The following is a 21,822-nucleotide window of genomic DNA, read 5'->3' on the forward strand; positions in this document are numbered from 1 at the left end:
TGGAAAAAGTCGAAATTCCTCTAATATGAGTAAATTAATAATAATAATAATAATAATAATAATAAAAGTGTGTACAATGTTTGTTAACCAAAATATAAATCAGAAAATATAAGATATATAAAATATTATATTTTTTTACAATTTTTTATGTGTTTGTTAAACTTATTTGGTGAAAATGAAAAAAAAAAGTCACGTGACTTATTATCTAACATTTTTTAAATATGTTTATTTCTCCCTCCATTTGGATAAGCATATATTAGATTTTATAGATAAAAAAAAATGACGCATATGTCATTTAGTGCATTCCAAAAAATTTAACAAACAGTTTGATAAAAATTTTAAAATTTTCTCAACCTTATCTTGATTATTCCATATTTTGGTTTGAAAAGTATTCTAACCTTATTTTAATATAATCTTATCTTATTCATTTTAATAAAAAATATCTAAAGAGAAATGATATCTTCTATTCAAAGTGATACAATCACCTGAGTTAACATCTCAAAGATGCAAAAAAGAAGAAGAAGATTCAATTATGAAGTAGAAGGCTTACTATTTGAATGCCCCCTGATAGGCAACTGGGGTTCTCTCTCATTAGAATTAATTCAAGATACATAAATTTAGGGGTTCAAGGAACCATCTACATAAGTATAGTAGCATTCATGTACCAAGAAAGTAAATTAGAAAACTAAGATCATGAATGATTTATTTCATAAATCCTACAGCCACTTCAAGATGGCTTTTCAACATCTAATAAAGCCAGATAAAGTGGCATGAGCCTCCTTACACTCAAGACTGTTTGTCATCAGCCTGAAACAAACAAGAGTTTCCAAAAGCAAAAAAATCTGGACAAAAGGAAGAATAAACAGTGAAAAGAAGAAGAAAAGGTCATACTCCTGGAATGCAACAGTTTCAGAAAGATATGATGGTAAAGGAATGAATACACAGTGGCTTCTCTCTGCATATAATTCCCAGTTCTTCAACTGCTAGCAGTACTAACATTCTATTGATTCAAGAATGTAGATATGAAGTAAACCGTTATGTAGCATTACCAACAGACTCTGCAGGTTTAAGCCTTGCTGATGGGTTGAAAGAAGAATACATCACTTCTGCATTGCTCTCCATACCGCGCTCTTTCAACAGTTACTACAATGATGGGCATGATATGAGGGTCAACCGCAAGATTGTCTTGGATGCATCCACCTGGTTCTACATTTATTCGCTTCCGAGACAATGGTGTAGCCATACATTTCTGGCGATCTACTAAATAGGAAATGCCTATTTCTAGAATAAATCAAGTGGCTCAACAATAACAGCCCATTTCTGGAAGGAATGCAACAAGAGGATGATTTGCCCTAATTGCAGCTAGCAAAATTTTGCCTGTAAAAGAATGTTTTCCGAAGTATTCAGCGACTTGATTGCTATCCACAGTTACCGAATCAAGACAAATGAAATCAATATGGTTGAAATTATTTACCTTTAATTATAGGACATACGGCTGCATGGTCCACCTCTCAGCTTCAAGGACGTAATAAATGCCAAACCAAATCACCACAACCAAGCCCTAGAGGTGGCGAGAAGGGGAGCAGCCCTCTAGGTAGTCCTGGACAAATAGGGGATAACGATAAACGTGAATCCATCTACACGAGATAGAGAAACCAGCATTTATTACATGATGAACAGGGAATAATTGTCCAAAAGTCTTCGGGTCAGACTCCTATCAGAACAGGAGTACCACCAGTATAACGGCACCTAATAAATAACCTGTTTAATCATCCCATCTGAGCATTTTGCCTCATTAGTATTCTATCATTAATAGCCTGCTTATTCTCTCCTATGTTCCATCTGATTTGAGCATTGGAGAGCCCTCTCGAGTGAACCCCAAGAATCCCAAGACAACATTCTCCATTGTAACCACAAACGACCACACATCTATCGTCCATTAAAGATGCCGAGGGTCTTTCTGATGATCCAAGTCAACATTCATTTATTATTGGTGATATACTACAAAGGTGGTTGCCTAGTGGTAAGAGGGTTTGGAAACATCACTTTGTGAGTCCGAGGTTGTTGGTTTTGATTCTTAGACTCGGTAATCTCGGGTGGTCCCATGCTATACAGTAACAATTTCAAGTAGAGAGGACCAATAATGTTGTCAGCGAGGTAATAAAAGGTTATGAGCTAGGTCAAGTGTGCCGGGGGCATAATAGGCACTATTCCTCCACAATGTGCTTTGGATCGCGTTCCTACCTTTTCTCCAAATAAATAAAAACCTTCTATCCCACAAGACGTGAGTAAGGATTCCTCATTTCTTGTTTAAGAAAGTACAGAATTTCAGTTAGCTCTTTAATAAGTGGATGTGAATACTTTCCTGCCACAAAGGCCGTCACCTTGTTTTTCACTTCTATCCAACTACAACCAGGTATTTTTGTCACACCTTGATCTGCCATTGCTTTCCTTACTGCCTCTGCTTCTTTCCAATGCCCAGTTGCGCTATACAAGTTTGACAGCAGTATATAATTCATCTCATTTTGAGGCTCTAACAGTTTTAAATCTCTACTCAGAATCACTCCAATTTCTGTATACCCATGTGCGAAACATGCTCCAAAAAGAGATTCACGAGAGCTGATACTTGCACTATCCATCCATTGGTACTTGTTAGCCAGTTCTGTTGCTTCTATCAAGTACCCACCTCGAGCAAGCATATCCACCATGCACGCCACATGATCAATTTCAGGGGGAAGCTGATGAACTGGACTCATTGATTCAAAAAGAGCCTGACCTTTTTCTGTAAGTCCGGAGTGGCTACAGGTCATTAGCAGGCCGATGAAGGTCACTTTATCTGGCTTTATCCCACTTGCTGTCATTTCTTCATAGAGCCATAGTGCCTGGGCAGCCTGCCCATGCAATCCAAATGCAAACAGCAGCGAATTCCAGGATACTAAATCCTTGTCAACAATATCATTAAATGCTTGGATTGCTCCCTGCATGTCCCCAGACTTAGCATACATGTTAACAAGGCCATTACCAACATAAGTATAAGCATGGAAACCATAGTGAATTATAGCACAATGGATCATTTGACCATGCCATAGTGTTGCCAAGTTGGAGCATGCGTGAAGAACAGCTCCAAATGTAAAATTGTCTGGCTGGAGACCAGTTCTCATGGCATCGCTGAAAAAGCTTAAAGCTTGTTCTTCGTCACCATTTCTAGTATATCCTGTGATCATTGATGTCCATGAAACAATGCTCTTCTCAGGCGCACATTGAAACACAAGAAATGCTTTGTTGGTGTCTCCTAATTTCATGTAAGCATCAATAATTGCATTCCAAGATACCTGTGTAAGAGTTTCAATGCACTCATATACCTTCAGAACATCTTCTTGATAGCCCAGTTTGGCATAAAAGCTTAAAATCGAGTTACTTACCTCCACTGCAGAGTTCCAGCCGCTTTTCACAATAAATGCATGCATCAAGCAACCAGGCAAACCTTCTTCTGATTCGGAACAAGCATTCATCAAGGCACTAAATGTCCAATGGTCCGCTTCACAGAAACTCTCTAGCATCTTCTTAAACAAATCAAAACACGTTTCAATATCACCAAATCGAGCATAACCAGCAATCATGGTATTCCAAGCAATTTCCACTCTTGTTGGCATGGCATCAAAAACAATACGAGCGATGTCAAACTGACTGCCATTTACATAAGCAAACAACAGAGAACACCACGACACATCATTCTTCACGTCCATCTCCTCAAACACTCGATTAGCATTACAAGTACTTAAACACTTTCCATACATATCAATAAGTGAATTGTTCACCGGCAACGAAGAACTATATCCCAATACAATCACCTGGGCGTGAATTTTCTGCCCGCAGTGGAGCTCCCAGGCACCAGCACACGCGCTCAAAGTAGCCGTGAACGAGAAATGGTCAGGTTTGGCAGTGGAAATTCTCATGTCACGAAACAAAGATAGAGCTTCTCGGTAAAGGCCCAACTGAGAATAGCTACTAAGCATCGTGTTCCAAGCGATTGTGTCTCTGTGCCGCATTTCATCAAACAGCTTGCGTGCGCAGGCGACGCGACCGGATCTCGCGAGAACAGTAATCTTTTTCGTGACATGGAACATATCCGAAGGCATGAGATCAAACTACTCGGTTCAAACAAATCCATTAAAGCATAGAAATAACAGTTTTGAGTATCCCTAGACTACGGAGAATTTAATTTGGCTTACTAAAGCGACCTGGGATTGACCGGCGAGGCAAATGGCACCTCATCATATCTATTCCTATTGCAGTTGCAAGAACCAGATTTGACACTTCAGTTAATGTCTCTAAAATGGGGCTAAGATATTGACGACAGAAACTATTACCCATAATTAAAGTAATTGATCTGATCTAAGATTGATTCAACCCATAATCCTAATGGGTATTTATATTTTCATAAGCTTATTGTATATAAAATTATATTTTTGCAAGGAAAGTTGGTGACCTGCCAATTCCAAAATAAGTATTAATATTTATATCCCTAAAAACGTAAATAAGGTCCCAAATCAATTCACCTAATTTACATATTTATTTTAATACATTTTTAAAATAATATTTTATTTATACCTTATTTTGTAGTTATTTTTCTTTTAAGTAAATTTTATTAAAAACCCATTTACATCTTTGTCCTTACCTTCTTTTGGAATGGAATAGGACACACTGTGACCCAATGTATCCATAAATGAGGAAAATATGCCCATCTTTTCATCTCTATTGAAATAATGAGCAACTATAAAATTACACTATCAGTATGGGATTAATTTTTGCAATTTTTTAAAAAAATATTACTTTTTAAAAATTCCAAAAATGCTTTTGATTTCCCTAATTGGTATAAAAATTCTTGAAATAAAGACAATTCCAAATTCAATTTTGTCTCCAATCAAGGAAGTTATAACTAACGCAATTATGAAATATAACTATAAATCAAAAAGGTCAATCCTGAGTCTGGATAAACGTTGGTGGCAGACATGTGAATAATGTGTAAAAACCTATCTTTGGGAGGGGAACAACAACTGAAAGAGCTACTAATACCCCTTCGGAGCAAAAGAAGGAATTCACCCTAATACCAATCCAAGCCATTTCATGATTAAAATGTGACCAATTATCTAAATAATAAAATTACTTGTTACAAATAACATTTTATTATTATGTCGAAACATACAAATATTGACTAATCTGCCTCACCTTGAACTTGGTAATCCAAAAATACTACTAATTTTTTTCAGTCAGCATAAAAACACTGGCATAGTAAAAATATTGTAGAAAGCTGGAACATTCCGCGCTTAACAAAGCAGATAAGACTCAGATTGAGCAATAGTAAGCAAAGGTGTAGGAGTGTCAACAAGCGCCAGTTTTATCTTTCGTTCCTTTGACAAAAGGCTTGAAATTTGCAAAAGAAGGCAACAAGGATTACAGACCAGACCAAACACCAAGTCCATCTATTCCAACAAAGTCTTAGCTACTAACTTAATTTCAGACATAGTTGCAGGATTATAACTTGGGAAAACGACTAACTAATTGATCAGTCGGCTGATCAACCCTGGAGCCCAATGATACCTGCAAAAAGAAAGGGGTATATATTACCAAATGCTGTAAGCTTTAATGAATGCAGAGTATTAATGGAACCAGTAATTCATTCGGTCAATCACAAGGCCTTTTGTTTTTGGGTAAGTTGAATGATCAGCGATAAGCCTGAACCAGAATGCTCACCACAGGCAACCCTTCCGCCGGCGTTTCCAGTACTTTTACTGAGTTCATGGCCACCTGACAGGACAAGAATATGTAAGACGAAAATTACTGCCTTAAGAACAAGCCAGGTGAAAGAGAGAGCAGTTCCAACAATAAACTTCTGAGCATATTGTTTATATATAGTCTATAGTCCATCAAATATTTGAACCACTGATCATATGCAGCAACAATCACTGACCTTAATCTTACTAGGTCAAGTTGGCCACATGAATTCTAGACATCTTTATGTGTGGATATATCCTCACTAAGGCCATTTTATCCTATGTCTGCAATTAATAGTACTACAGTTTCAAATCCGATGGCAACAAACCTGTCCACTTTGCAAGACATTAGTGCAAGTCCTATTCTAAGTGAGATCTCAAAGTGAATTCATGTAGCTTCCAGTTGTTCACAAGTTCATCCTTTTGCAACACCAAGCAGATGGTACAAATCTCAGATAAATATTACGTTAAGCACATATCAAGAGTCAAGTTCACTTCTTCACGGCAGAATGGAGTATCATATATTGAATTTTTTATTTTTTGGTCTTTAAACAAATTGCATTAACAGTAAAAGTCCAATCCTGGATTCTAACAGCAAAAGGGTCGAGTCAGCGACATACTTGTTGGTCTAGAATTAGTTTTAAAATCACGGTGCCTCCTAGTCCTGCAAGCAGAGTTGTCTGATTCCTCCTTTTCACCGTTCAAGCTCTTACTTTTTGTTCAAGCAAATTCAAAATATGGGTAATCAAGTACTAACGAGTAACAGCTCAAATCCACTTTCCTCTTTTATTTGGTGATCTTAAGTTTTGTACAACACATAGCGTTGATTGCTCAGAGTCTTCTTGCTCTTGCATCAAGTGGAACTGAAAAATGGTAAGCCTTCAAAGTCAACTAAGTAAAGTACTCACCCTTTCCCAGATCATCAGGATCAGCATGGACAACAACAGCCCTTCCAATGATGGAAAGAGGTCCAGAAAGTGGAATCTGCACACAATAAACAGTAAACACAATCTCAAAAAGAACATGCATATATAAACGGGCTTATATACTATTTTTCAACTGAAATAATTGACAAATTAACTCACCTGATTGTCAGTAATGGTGAAGCTTGCAGTGCCTGAAACATACGGTCAGTGCAGAATACTCGTGGCATGTTAATATATCAAGGCATAACTTAAATGACAATAATCTCCAGCAAAAATTACGGTAGTGATGGCTATAATGCAATACAAAAGAATTTTCTTCAAAATTCATGGAAATAGAAGTGTAGTTCTTTCATTTGAGAAATAGAGAGCATCCCATATAATATCAGAAGTGATTTTTTAGCATCGGACTGTCAGGATTTTTACAGGGATAAATAAACTCTGCTGAACTATAGTCCGTCTTATACAATGAAAAGGCAAGTACCAACCTAGAAGAATTATGAACATCAAGATAAAGAACAGTTAAGTATAATAATCAACATAAAGACACCAACAGTAACAGATAACTACGACGATGATATTGAAAAAACCAGAGTAGACAGTCCAAAGGATGGTGTACCATCTGCACCAACTGTGATGTTACCAAGATCACCAGCATGGCGGTTTTCATCCTCAGGAGCACCATGCTCTTTGCTAGCAGGATTAAAATGTGGTCCTGAAAATTTAAATGGTTCAGTAGTGAAGATTTTATATATCGAGCTGATTAATATCATTCCATTTTCCCTGCTATTCATGCCCATGAGCAAGAAATAAGAAAACTTATGGAGGTGAAACTACCAGTTGACATGCAACCATTTGTTGTGTCACCAAAAGCATGGACATGGAAACCGTGAAGTCCAGGTTTAAGTCCAGAAACGCTTCCTGTAACTGTAGTTGGACCTGGGGAATACAACAATGAGAAGAATTCAAACAACCGATAAAACTACTATGCATGTATAAACTCAACCTAAATACAGTAATCTGACTGAATATTACCATCTCCTCCTTGGACGAAGTGCACGGTGCCACTGACACCCTCACTACTGCTAAGAACAGCCACGCCCTTCACCATTGTTATTGTGATCTAAACAACAGACATGACACCTCAATACTTAAGTCTACATAAGAGCTAACTGCAAAAGCTGAAATTGAAGAATCTTTAACTGAGAATGTAGATGTATGGACTCAGCTGGAGGAAAAACATAAATAGAAAACCCTCCAGGACTGAAGAATATATCACTCAAAAGTTAAGCTAGAGGTTGAAATTCAAATTCCGACACAAAATATATAAAAAGAAAGTAATAAATCCACACAAACCCCAAAGGTGAGATTCTAGTTTCTGCACATTAAATGTTTTCTAATTTTTTATTCTATATTTCAAATAAGAAACTGGCATTCAATTTACACTTTCTGCGTTTGAAGATATGTTGGTAAGAGAGAAAAATGAAAAGCAATTCGAGGACTAGGAGTATTATCTGTACCTTAGTTTCAAATTCAATCAGCCAAATTTTTAATTTACTATCATTCGGATTCTGCAAATGCTTGTGTTATGCAAAAAAGGCCACTACAAGGAGAAACAACACTTCTCAAAATTTCTCAGTGAACCAAGAATTAAATATGTTAGTTAATGCTTCTACAAGAGTTGCTGGCACAACACAAGTCTCTGTATGATAGATTGTAACCGAATAACTTATTAGGAAATCCAATTTAAGACCCTTTTATCCAACAGGTTTTGCAGTGTAATGAGATTAAAAATTTTGCACCGACGAAGAGGAGGGAAAAAAACATATTCTCTACAGCACTATATACAACAACCACAACAATATATTAAGCCTTAATCCCACTATATGAGGTCAGCTATGTGAATTCTAGCCTGCCAGTCAATTCTATCTATGGCCTTATTTTCTAAAATTGGCATATAACCTCCTATGGCATGAACTAAAGTGCACGAGTAGGAAAAGCACAAAAGGCATTGACACATAATAGAAACAATTAAACACCCCCCCCCCCCTCTCTCAAATTCTTAAGCCAAATTAGAGCATGAAACACTAAAAACAGTCACTTTAACACTGTTCACATTGGAATTTATCCCAAATCATACAATGTAAACAATATCAGATATGCACGGCAGAAAAATATACTGTTTATATACCTTAATAACTTCAGGATCAGGATTGTATTACTAGCTTCTAGGCATTCCAAAACAACAAATCGTTAATGCTCCCGGTGTATGATTATTACTAGAACAACTATCTAACACTCATGGTGTAAACCCCCCACAGAGCCCAATTCTTGGATATGGAGAGAGAGACTTGTATTTATAACTGTTGTCTAAACCTGTGAGAGGAGGTACCTATTTGTAGGCAACTAGTGATATCGATAACTCACTTCCTTTTTTATCCCAAATAAGTGAGGAGATGAATCTTATTTATGATAGGATGAGATAAATCATATCTCTCAATTATACTTGATAAATAAGAATACAAATCCTATTATTGATAGGATAAGATAACCAGCATCTCTCAATTATCCTAAATAAGAGAGATGACCAAGTGATTTATAATTAACCAAAAACAAATTGACACAATTGTTTTTTACCATTTCATAAAAAAAAATGTTTTTACCCTCTCAAACAAACTAATTACACTCTATAATCACTTTGAATGTCAGTTTTGATTGTGGTTGTGAGTAGAACATATTAAGGTAGATCTGAAATGAAAATTGAGTGAATAAATTGAAATTGAAACTGCACTCGTACTCGGGTTTAACTGCCCAATGAAACTGCACTGGCAAAAGTGGCTATAGGATATAATTAGATTGTTTGAGGGGGTAAAAAAGTTTTTTTCCAGCGAAGGGGTTAAAAACGAATTTCCTATTTGAGATGTGGTTAGTTTTGCAATTTCCACTTATAACTATCACCTTCGAATAATTAAGTCCATGTGAGCACAATTATTTCTAACATCTCCCACTTGCACACATGGACATAAAATGCTCTCAATCTTCACATCAATGCTTATCCATCATACACTGCGACTGTAGAGCACACTTATAAATGGGAGCTTCACACTAGATATTACTGTGAAGGCATCAACCAATAGTGTCTCAAGTACCCCAGGCACTTCCAATCATATCTAACTGAGAAAGTTTCAATCCCCTATGAGTGTACAACTCGAAACCATGCTCTAAGCCCTGTGGCCACTAATATAATCAACAATGAGCCCACAGTCATATCAAAACCCCAAGTAATGATGTGACTTTACATGCAATGGGTGTCATTATTGCGTTGTGATGTCAAAATGTCTTCCCTTTGCCCTTGTGTCATTAGTCAACAATTCAAAGTTTTTCCTAGTCATGTCCCATAGGGTCACATCAATCATGATCATCTAGCAACATGCTAAAATAACAAGTACCAAATTGTAGATTCATAACATAGTCAAAGGTCACAAAAGGGTACTAATATAAATAGGACTCATACAATGAGGACATAGGAATTTATCACTCACCTCACTGTGCGTGGTTAAAAATAGCACATGCAGTATGAAATGCATGTTACTGTGGATTTCCCTTACTCAAGTAGGCATATGTCATTTGTTTTCAAAAATCAACACTGTACAAATCTTATTACTATCGCTTTCCCGACACCACACTCAAACCCTCTTATCAATTCGCCAAAAGGCATGCCACTTGTTTGTTACCATTGGCACCTAATTAAGATCTCACATCTGACTCTATCCAGGTAACAAGCTTTCCATGACATCATGTCTGTCATCATAATCAACAATCACATCTTGTCCTATGGAAGGCAACATAATCACTATTGTTGCTTTTCAAGAGCTCAATAATGTCTTATCGCTCTTACAACACTAACCATTCAATGTCTCATCTTTTTGCTCACTCCATCAATGCCAAAGGCAACCGCTAGTATGAGTGAGTTGATCTAATCCTAGTGGCATATTGATGTGTAAGTGCTTTAGTGTCATAGTGTTCATTCATGCATCCATAATCATGAGATTTTAAGGGAAATGACACATGCTTATCATTAAAAGGAACAATAAAGAACAACCATGTTATTATAGAAAACTAAAATAAATCACAAAAAAAATCATGTCCTAAAATAGAAAATACATAAGCAATCCTATGCATGCCCATTATAGCAACATGGGTCCTAAAGGCATAAAAAGGAATGGCTTTGGTAAATGAATCAACCATCATGCTTTTGTGGAAATACGAGTCGGGATGATTTCTTTATTTGTGACTACCTCCTATGCATGCCCATTATAACAACCATGCAATTGTGCTTTGATGTCTACATATTTGCTCTTGTTATGGTACTTGGGATCTTTAACATATCCCAAGGTAGCCTTGCTATCACAATAAATTGTGACAAGTGCCTCAATAGCAGTAGGGACATCCTAGCTCTTGAAGAATCTCTTCAACCAAACAGCCTCTTGAGCAACTACAGAGCATGCTATAAATTCTGCCTCCATGGTGGATAATGCGACACACGAATTCTTCTTTGTTACTCCAGGTGATGTTACCACCACCTAACAAGAAGACATATCCTGAGATAGACTTCCATTGATCCAAGTCACATCTCCAGTCCGCATCACTATAACCAATCGATCACAGGTCTAAACATTCAAAGGTGAGCACGTAGTCTACGGTCCCATGGAGATGGCCAAATTTTCTCTTTATTGCCTTCCAACGCTCCAAACCAAGGTTACTTTGAAACTTGCTGACTAACCCAACTGCGAAACTAATGTCTAATCAAGTACCCAACATAACGTACATCAAACTCCCAATAGCACTTACATAAGGTACCCGAGCCATGTCCTCTAGTTCTTTTGGAGTCTTTGGGCATAAATTTGTGTTCAAGTTATGACCTTTTTCTATTGGAGTGTATGGGTTTGCTATTGTGCATCTGGAATTATTCTAGAATCTTTGTAATATATGTTTTTTGGGATAAACCAAGGAGTTTCTTAGAATGATCCATTAGGATCCTAACATCAAGAACAAAGTTGGATTTCAAGAAAGTCGTTTCTTAACAACGACAAACATCTCCAAATTGTTACTAGCTAATAATCTATAAAACTCCCACTAAACCTCTTAGCATATACACAATGATCTTCTTCAATCATTTTAAAACCATTTGAGAGAATGGCTTGGTGAAATCAAAGATACCATTGCCTGGATGATTGTTTCAAACCATAAATGAATCCTTTGAGCTTGCATACTTTGCACCCTTTTGGCCTTTGGCTATGAAATCTTTAGGTTGATCCACATAGATCTCTTCATCTATTTCTTCATTGAGAAACACCATCTTGGCATCCATATGATGGAGTTCCAAGTTTTGTTGAGCTACAATGACTTGTATTAAGCGAATTGAGGGAAACCTAACAAATGGAGAAAATTATTCCTCAGAATCTATGCCCTCAACTTGAGTATAGTCTTTTGCTACCAAATATGCCTTGTATTTATCTAAGAATCCATCTGCCTTTCTTTTGATCTTGAAAACCCATATGTTCCCAGTGTTTTTTCTATTTGGCAAGAGGTCTACCAAGTCCTAGAGTTGGTTTCTCCTCATAGATTCCATTTCATCTTCCATAGTTATTATCCATTCGTTGGCAAAAGGTGATTGAACGGTAGCTTGGTAGTTCTTAGGTTTTTCATCATCTAGCAAAGTGCATATTGCTATTTTCCCCTCAATCTCAAAACGACATCAAGGTATTAGATCGCGTGCAGTTCTACGCATTGTTGGACCATCTTAATCCTTTGCATTTTCTTGGTCTAGTACACTTGCACTATCTGGTACACTCCTAGACTCTAATACATTCTTACTTTGATGAGGTCACTCCCACAGTCCATTATGGGTAGATAAGGATTAGGAATTCCTACCTTGTCTCCCAAGTGGATTTGGTGCACTCATTAGAGGTTCATCTAATTGGCCCTTATTTATTTCACCTTTGTTGGGGAAATTATCCTCAATGAAATTCACATCTCTGGATTTTATCTCAATCAGTCCACCATCAGCGCATTTGCCAATGAACACATAGCTCTTTGATGTTTCAAAATAGCTAACAAAAATACATTTATTCGCATTAGGGCCTAATTTTTCATATTTATGAAAAGAATTATGGATATATTCTGCCGAACCTCCAAGGCAAAAATGTTCTAAATTGGGTTTATTTCCAATCATAATTCATATGGAGTGGTGGAGACTGATTTTGTAGGCACTCAATTAAGTATGCAAGTTGCAGTTTTCAACACATTAGCCTAATAAGATATTGGGAGATTTGCTTGTGCCATCATTGACCAACCATTTCAAGTAAGGTCATATTCCTTCTCTCAACTACACCATTTTGTTGTCGAATTCTTGGCATAGTTATTTGCCTTACTATTTCTTTTTCATCACAAATATATTTTAATTGATGTGATAAGTATTCGCACCCACCATAAGTTTGGAGAGCTTTTACTCTCAAATTCAACTGATTCTTGACCAAAACTTAAAAACCGTCTGAAGTAATCCAATGCTTCGAACTTTGGGGAGATCAAGTCAATTATACTATAACATGTATAATCATCGATATAAGTGATGAAACATGAACTATCATTTCATGCCTTAACATTAATAGTTCCACAAATGTCATAATCGATTAGCCTTAAAAGGGGAGAATGCCTTTGTGCCCTTCGAAAGGGTTTCTTGATTGACTTACCCAATAAGCCATATTCACAAGTGGACGATTCCACTTTAGCAAGTGGACCTAATAGACATCTCTAGCTAGCCTTTTTCAGGCAATCTTGTCCAATATGACCCAATCTACCATGCCATTTGATAATTTCATTCACAATATTATCGTGCAAAGTCAAATAAAAATATTATAATTAGAATTAAAATGAGCATCCTCAACATCTAACATAATCGAACCATCAAAAATAAAACAACGCCCATAAAAAGAAATCCCACGAAAAATTTTAATGGAATCCCGAGATAAAGCTAATTTAAGCAAAGCAACTACTAAAAGCAAATTTTGCCTAATTCCTAGGGAATAAAGAACGTCATGAATAACTAATGTGCGACCATCTCACAACTTCACCAATTCCTAACACCTCTTCGCTAGTGTTGTTCCCCATGTATATTCTTTATCCCTTTGAAAGTCAACGATCTCTCACTTTGTGGCTTGTTGCTCCTATGACTAAAATCCAACCATAGAGAGGATGAGCAACAAACACATTTGTACAACCAAAAGTATATGTATGAGAGATAAGATCAAGGAGTACCCATTCTTTATTCAGCTCAATATAGTAACGAGCAAAGTGTTTCGACTTGCCACAATTGTAACAAGCATTCCTTGCTTTCTCTATGCCTCCACCACACTTGCCCTTACAGCGCTTAATGGTTTTGTCATTCTTGGGACCAAGTCATTTACCTTGTCTTTGAGGGCGTTTCTTCCCAAACTAGTTTCGCTTAAGCCCAAATGCCTAATGCAATTTTGACTTAGTGAAACAATTGTGATCAAATTTTACCTCTAGGCCCTTAACTTCAAGCTCCAGGTGTTAGGATGCACCTTCAAACATTTTGATGCTCTCGTTATACGTCAACATAAGCTTCATTTAATCCCAAGAGTCGGGAAGAGATCGAATGACAACTACAACTTGTTGCTCATTTGTGAGGTTGTTTCCAACAGATTTTAGATCATGAATCATATTTGATATCGTTCTTAATGGCTCACACCTACAGGCATCTTGTACTTGATAAATTTGAGGGTCAAACCTGGTAATCTCATGGTGCTAGTACCACCATATTTTGCTTTCAAAGCAATCCACATGTCTTTTATTCTTCAAACTCTCCAATTATATCATTATGCATGTTGCTTAACATTATTAAGCGTGCATAACAATCATTCTTATACCAAGCTTGGTAAGCTAAGAGTTTTGTCTGATATGTTGGAGACCTTTTGACGAACATATTGTTGGTTAGACTTAATAGAAGACCCTATTTATTTAGCAAGTATTGGATTTTTTGGAGCCATATATTATAATTATTTTCATCTAGTTTCTCTACCTTGTTAAGATCGGCAATAATATTTTTTGAGACCATAAAACAAATGAGACATAGATTTTTTTTTTTTTTTGTGACTAAAGCACATACACAAGTAATTACAGCAGTTATAATAAATTAAGAAAAAAAAAATTATTGTCAGTCATAGGATCAAAATTGAGCATATATCCAAAATCATCTCCACGCTGCCCAATAATTTAATATTATATTCTTAATTTATTTAATGCACAGTTAGAGGGAGTATAAAGGCACAATTTAATCAATTTAATCTATAATTATGCTCAAGGAATTTAAAGTATACATACGCCCTAGTATGTCTCTCTAGTTTCAACAATTTTATTTCAAAATTTTTATTAAATTTACAATAAATACCTAGATTAATATGAGCACATGTGCCTTGTAACATACCAAGATAGCATTATAACTTTTACGTAGGCACAAAAAATTAAATTCCCAAATTTCATGCATATGAATAATTTTTGGGAATTAATGATGCTATCTATTTTCTTTACCCCCTTAAATAATAAGGGTCTTTTATCTTTTATTTTATTTAATGGGTTTGTCCAAGAAAAATAATCCAGCCCAACTAGATTTTTTTATACCTTGGTCCTTTAAAAAATATTAGCCCAAAAAGGGCCTGGCCCAAAAATAAAACAACAAAATAAAAAAAGAACCGAAGTTGGGTTCGGTTTTATCCCAGCCCATTTGGTAAAACCGGCCCGAGAAGCAAGAAGAAAGGGGCCCAGCCAGACTCCAGAGAAAGGAAGAACCCTCTTCATTTCCGCTTTTTTCTTCTTCTTTAATTTCTTGTTCTTCCATCTACAACGGAGTTGGCGGCCTCCGCCGGAACTGATTCCGGCGTTCCAGGCGCCGGGGGATCCGGAGGTCGCTTCCGCCGCCCCCGCTTCCCATCGCCGTCAAGCGCCAGAGAGGACGAAGGGGCAGCCACCGCTACTCACCGTCGCAGATTTACCGGAAAGGGCGCCGGAGGGAGTGACCTCCATAGCCGTATAAGGCGTCTATTCGCATTCCATCCTCGTAGGTGGCTGGAATCAGGCAGGCAAGGGTCACCGCCGCACTCCGCCAGATCTGCAACCTGCCGCCTACGCCGTTTCCGATGCACCTCGCCGTCGTCTTTTCACTCCAGCACTGCCGCCTGTTCCCTCTCTTTTCACTCCATCACTGCCGCCTGTTCCTTCATCGTCGAGCGCCAGAACGGGAAAGGCGAAGGGTTTTCCCAGATCTGCAGATTGCATCCTCCGCCGTCCCCGACCACTTCGCCGACTCTGCTTCCCGTCGCCGTCGGGCGCTAGGAACGGGAAGACGAAGGGTTTCGGATCTGCAGGTCGCCACCACCGCGGTTGCTGTTTCCGGCGAAGCAACCACCTGTCCCGCCGGAACTGCAACTCAGGCCGACCAGCGTTGCCGTTTCCGGCGAACCACGGCACAGGCTGTTTGAAGAATAAGATATATATATATATATATATATATTTTATTTAACACCATGGATGAGCATTTTATGAAAAATAAAAAAATACAATAAAACGGTTCTAATAAGATACAAACAAGATCCAACCATAATTGAATAATGCCATGTCTTCAAGTCCCAAATCCGAACAAATTTCATCAATCTTTGACAAAAAAAAAGCCCCTGATCTAACCGTACAAACATCAAACCGACCTCATAATCCTATTTTCATGTCGTTTGTATAATTTTCTCAGCAACCAAACACAACCAGATAACCTAAAGCAAATAGTCAACTGCGACCAGATTCACTTCTCATCGGCAAACACGAGATCGGACACTTTCATCAACTGAATCTATCTTGATACATGTAACCGTGATCATTTGATCGTCATAACAAAGGTAGATCTAACGTTCGAGAAAAAAGGAAAAACTATCTGCAGCGATTGTTCAGAGCGAAAATCAAGCCAGGAAGAAACAAAACAAGGATCAATAGAGTATCTCCTAAACCATGCTATCAGATCAGTAAAGCAATAGAGGAAATGGATTGATTCACCTCGGTCACCCCTTTCAGACAGAGAGTATGAATTGGTGCGCTCTCCGACGAGTGATTCTATTTGTTGTTCACACAAGCAACGGCCAGTCTGTAGAAGCCGATCAGAGTTACTCCTCTTCAACAAAGATCAGTATTTCCACGCGCTTTAGTGCCTTCAAGATTGGTTTTTGGCTAGAGATCTGTGCTTATTCCACGTGGCGTTCAACTGTTGGTTGTAGAAAGTACGTGCGCGTGGCTCCATGTTTGATCGAGTCGCCAGTCTCTGAAGCACTTGTGTTCATGCGTTTGTGTGCATCTATTTTAAATTTATAATAAATTTATTTAGATAAATTTATTTATTTTTTATTATTTTAATTATTAATATTAAAATAATTATGTCATTTATCATTTTATTTATCAAAAATATATTTTTCAGTCATAATTTTTAAATTTTGTTATAAAATTAAAATTATATTTATATTTTATTAAATATTATAAAATAATATAAAATAAATATTAAATAACTTTCTATCTCGATAGATTATAGTCATTTAACAAAATCCTTAAATCTATTGATTTTATTAATATGTCTTATAAAATAATTTTTAAGATTTGATTTCAATCGTCTTACGCAATTTTCAATGTTCGTGTCATTGATTCTAAGGTTTTATTCTTGAAATGATTGTTCTTATGTGGCCCTCAATGTTCTTGCCATTAATTACCTCAAAAAAATAAATCACATATTGAACATTTTAGCTTTTATGTAATATGAGAATTGAATTCATAATTTACCAAATTAATATTAATATATTACTTATTCGACTGTTCAACTTATGTTCTGGGGCACAAATATTTTATTATTAGGATTATTGTCCTTACGTGGTTTCTCGTCGTTTGTGATCTCTATTTCGACAAAGAAGATAATTTACAGATAGAGAATTTATTTCATTACGTAGGATAAGGAATATAACCCACGACATATTGGTGTGAATCTCAATTTATCGTGACTCAATTACTTGACATGTGTCCTGGAGACCACTAAAATTTTATTATTGGGATCATCATTCTTGCACGACCCCTAACACTTGTTTTATCGATTTTAATACATGAGATAAATTTCAAGTAAAGATTTTTTTTCATTACCCATAACAAATAATTGAACTCAAGGTTTATTGGAAAGGGTGGAGGGATTTGTATTGTCAAATTTAACAAATGGATTGTTTTGCCTATAAGCTTGATTTGGAGAATGGGCATCATCGCGTTTTTCTATGAATGCAATAATGCAAAGCATATTCGAATTATCAAATCAATTGAAGCATTAAATTATTATAAATATTCAAATACATCAGTCCTACAAAAATGCCACAGGAATAGACCCATACTTCGCTGACTGCTGTCACTATATTAATAGAGCCCTTTTGAAAAGATAGGGTTCAAGTATAAGTATAGAATGATTATATTAAGTAGTAATTATATGAATAATTTTATGTTTAAATTTAATTAATCGATTATCTTATGATTTTTGTTCACTTTTAACTGATTATTGTCATCTCAATCACTAAAGTGTAAATAATATTTTAATACTTCTTAATATGTATAGAACTAATTTTTTAATTTTAAATTTAAATATTATTGATAATTATTTAAATACATTATAGATTTTATATTTATATTTATTTGAATACATTATTGAACTTATTTTTATTATTTATATTTTAATTATTTTCTATATTTATATATATTAAAATTTATATTTACAAAAAAATCTCTATATCTTATTAAATTTATAATTTACTGTGTATTTTTGTTTTCTACTTTTTTAAAAAAATATTATTTTTTCATTTTTGTTTCATATTGAAAACATTTATCGTTTCGATTTTCGTGCAACTTAGTCGCCAGTGACTAGATGAGAATTCAATCCACAACAAACGTGATTGGTGCTCTTGTTGTAAATGGACAAAGGCATGAATCTCATCATTCTTAAAAATAAAATTTATAAGGGTGTAAATTAATAAAATTCAAGTAAATACAGTTATAGTTAACAAAAATTAAAAAATTATCGATTATGATTATAATTATTAATAAAAAATTTAGTTGTAGTTATAATTGTAGTAAAAAATTACAACTGTAATCGTTAACAAATAACTATATATATTAATTTGTATATATAATATAATATTATTTTATAAATTAACAATTTAAATGTATATTTCTTTATAAAATATTCTTAAATTGTAATTTATTTATAGTGATGTTCACTTAAAATAAAATTATTAACTAAAATATTATTATAATTGTAATGACCCATAATTAAGATTTAAATTAATTATTCAATTATCAAGGTAATTTAATTTAAAAAGGAATATTAATTAATGATAATAATAATAGTCAACCATAGTTGCTGTGGGGATTCTGTGTATGTAATATAAATATAGGTTGTGAGGAGTAATAGTATGTTAAGAATAAATCATTAACAATTATAATTTTAAGTGTAAGAATAAGTTATAATCAAGCAGCATAATGATAATGTATTATGAGATTAAGGAGTTGGAGGGTAGCAGTGCGTGAAGTGCTGTAACTTAATGAAGGAAACTCAAGTTAACAATTAAAATAAGTGAATGGGTATACTATTATCTAGGTGCTTAGTAGATCAAGTGGCGCATGCGCATTGGGGCTGGGATTTGGATGCAGGACCGAGCATATGAAGAAGGGTTGACTGCTGCTGACTACGCTGGAAATTATTTTCAGCTAATTAATGATGGAACGGTGCCGTTTTTCTTGAGGCGGTGGCCTCCCAGCAGCTGCTCCAATGGCTGCCACGTGACTCCCTCCCCTCCACTCCTTTTTGCACAAATTTAAAGCCCAAATCGGGCGTTTTTAATGCAGCGAACAGTGAGCGATTTACAGAAAATTCAGCGAGCTCGCGATCGTGAATTTGAGAAATTTGGACTTTCAATCAGGATTAAATCAGGTTTAATCAGCGATTTAATTAGTCAGGTATGTAGCCTAGCTAGTAATTAATATTCTGTACGGTCAGAATTTCGTTTTGCGTCCAATTTTATTAATTTTGGCAAATAATTGGGATATTGCAGTTTGTATAATTTTTACTGCTTTTAGACCCAACGAGCCTAAGGATATCTCTGATAAGGCAAGTTCTTCTTACCTATCTCGTCGTTTCTTTCGTTGGCGATTTATTGGTCCTCCATTCGTTTGTTTCGGCTATTAATTAATTATGAAGTTTTTAAACGGTTAGTTTAAGATTTAATTTATTAAATGGATCTCGTGGGTTTTATTCGTTGGTTGCCTACGGGGGTTTGTGCCACCCCCCTGCCTGTTAGGAATGATGTCGTACTCACCCGGGGCTAGGTTCTTAGCGGTTCGGGTATTAATTGGATTTTTGGTTATTTTCTGGCTGGAACGGTTGTGCAGTGGGGGCTAGGATCGACGGTTCGATCACGGAGTGACTGTCGTACGGACTACCTTAGGCCGCCGGCGAGTCTCTCCTACCCACTGACCGTTGACCGGTGCCAGGCACTGCTAACTTGCTTAGCCGTTATGTGATTATAGCATGCCTGCTTATATTTTATTCTCGTTGCATGGCTTGATGTGCACATGGGTACGGGCTGCATGTTGGGATTAACATGATTTGGTTATGCTTGGTCATGGGCATTTTAGCTTGATTATGATGCATCCAGCACGGGCATATGCATCGTGTGTGGCTTACTATATGGGCGGAGCATGGCCTGATGCTTGGATGTATGGGCGCCTGGTATCACGTTGATGCTCACTACGCCATTGCATTTCTATGTGCATTGCATGGATACTGGTAGTATTTAGTTCTCGGACAGGAGTACCGTTCCGAGGGAGCCTATGGCTCGGTTGTCGGGAGTACCGACGGATACAGGTGACGGGAGTACCGGCCTGGGACAGCGCGCGCAGGTTTGTGGAGACATTTGTTGCCTTTCAGGGCAGCGACAGGTTGGTATGGGACTTGGGTGCCAAGTGTCTTATGTGGGCCCCAAGGACCGGTATGTGTTTTTATTTTGTTATGCTATTGAGCTGTTGTGTTGTAGTGTCTCATGGCTTGTGTGTACCTGGGGGTTTATTTTGGGGAGAGTTTTCTGGTTATGTTCAGCTTTCAGCCTTTCTTTCTTTATGCTTGCTGAGTCTCTCGACTCACCTTGCTTTCCATCATTCCAGGTAGTGGCGGCGTGAGCCATGGCAAGGGAGTCAACTTTAACGGCAGAGTTGGTGTGGTGTACAGGCAGTCTCGTCAATCCCTATCCACTCTGATGTCTAAGTAGAATTTACTCTATTATTTCGTACTGTGCCAGGTGTTTTCTCGAGTCTTGTGTATGTCGGCACAGGAGTTTGTGTTTATTTACTTATCTTGTGACCGATGTGTTAGCGGGATACCCATAGTGCATGCATGTCTTGAGCTTTGCTTCCGCTGTTCTTATTTTTTTGTGTATGCATGCCGGGGTGGTCTTTGTCTGGTGTCTCATTCTTTTCTCCTCCCGTAGGCGCTCCCGTTCGGGTAGTCCGGGCGGCTGGGATATCCGGGCGGGGGTGCTTACAATGTTGGTATCAGAGGGTCATTAAGTCAATTTGGAGGACAAGTAACTGTACACCAAGGCTGTTAGGTAGAGTTAGAGCGTTAGATCATGTCCTTAATTTCGAAATACGTTCTAATTAATTATGGTTGTATAGATATCATGGACGCACGACGTGGGCGGGGTCGTGGTAGACCGCCAGCACGAGGTAGAGGACACCTTGTCCCTACTCCGGAGGTTCAGGCTACAGGTGCGGGAGAGCAGAGACAGCCAGGGCCACCAGATATGCAGGAGACATTAGCGGGTATTTTACGAGCTGTAGATGTACTGGCAGCATCTCAGTTGCGACAGGAGCGCAGACATGATGATAGGACCGTTACGGCCCAAGCGTCGCATTCAGGTACGTCGGGAGCAGGGGACGGTTCAGGTGCTACAGTGCTTAGAGATTTTATGGCCCTGCGACCACCAGAGTTT

At 36.9% G+C, this 21,822-nt stretch overlaps 2 protein-coding genes across 3 annotated transcripts; both read right to left on the reverse strand.

The window, feature by feature from the left end:
• Positions 1-568: 568 nt before the first annotated feature.
• LOC127798819 (pentatricopeptide repeat-containing protein At2g36980, mitochondrial) lies at positions 569-4,474 on the reverse strand. Of its 2 annotated transcripts, XM_052332437.1 has the most exons (3): positions 3,423-4,474; positions 1,475-3,332; positions 569-1,377 (listed from the first exon to the last, which is right to left on the reverse strand). In XM_052332437.1, the coding sequence occupies exons 1-2, from the start codon at positions 4,137-4,139 to the stop codon at positions 2,271-2,273; spliced, it is 1,779 nt and encodes a 592-aa protein (XP_052188397.1). In that variant the 5' UTR covers positions 4,140-4,474; the 3' UTR covers positions 569-1,377; positions 1,475-2,270. The 2 variants fall into 2 exon arrangements, with proteins under 2 accessions (XP_052188397.1, XP_052188396.1); XM_052332436.1 differs by having other exon boundaries at positions 1,475-4,474.
• Positions 4,475-5,327: 853 nt separating this feature from the next.
• On the reverse strand, positions 5,328-16,984 carry LOC127799511 (superoxide dismutase [Cu-Zn]-like). Its single transcript, XM_052333604.1, has 8 exons — positions 16,817-16,984; positions 7,733-7,820; positions 7,535-7,636; positions 7,317-7,412; positions 6,860-6,891; positions 6,683-6,758; positions 5,755-5,808; positions 5,328-5,601 (listed from the first exon to the last, which is right to left on the reverse strand). Exons 2-8 carry the CDS (start codon positions 7,806-7,808, stop codon positions 5,579-5,581), a joined length of 459 nt encoding a protein of 152 aa, XP_052189564.1. The 5' UTR covers positions 7,809-7,820; positions 16,817-16,984; the 3' UTR covers positions 5,328-5,578.
• Between the last annotated feature and the right edge of the window lie 4,838 nt (positions 16,985-21,822).

This window comes from Diospyros lotus, chromosome 4 (assembly GCF_014633365.1).
Source record: "Diospyros lotus cultivar Yz01 chromosome 4, ASM1463336v1, whole genome shotgun sequence".
NCBI lineage: Eukaryota > Viridiplantae > Streptophyta > Magnoliopsida > Ericales > Ebenaceae > Diospyros > Diospyros lotus.

Coding starts and splice junctions, on each gene's coding strand:
- LOC127798819 (XM_052332436.1), bottom strand. CDS start 4,139: ATGCCTTCGGATATGTTCCATGTCACGAAAAAGATTACTGTTCTCGCG.
- LOC127799511 (XM_052333604.1), bottom strand. CDS start 7,808: ATGGTGAAGGGCGTGGCTGTTCTTAGCAGTAGTGAGGGTGTCAGTGGC. Junction 7,413..7,534: donor AAATGGTTGCATGTCAACTG/GTAGTTTCACCT, acceptor TTAAATTTTCAG/GACCACATTTTAATCCTGCT. Junction 5,809..6,682: donor TCCTGATGATCTGGGAAAGG/GTGAGTACTTTA, acceptor TTGTCCTGTCAG/GTGGCCATGAACTCAGTAAA.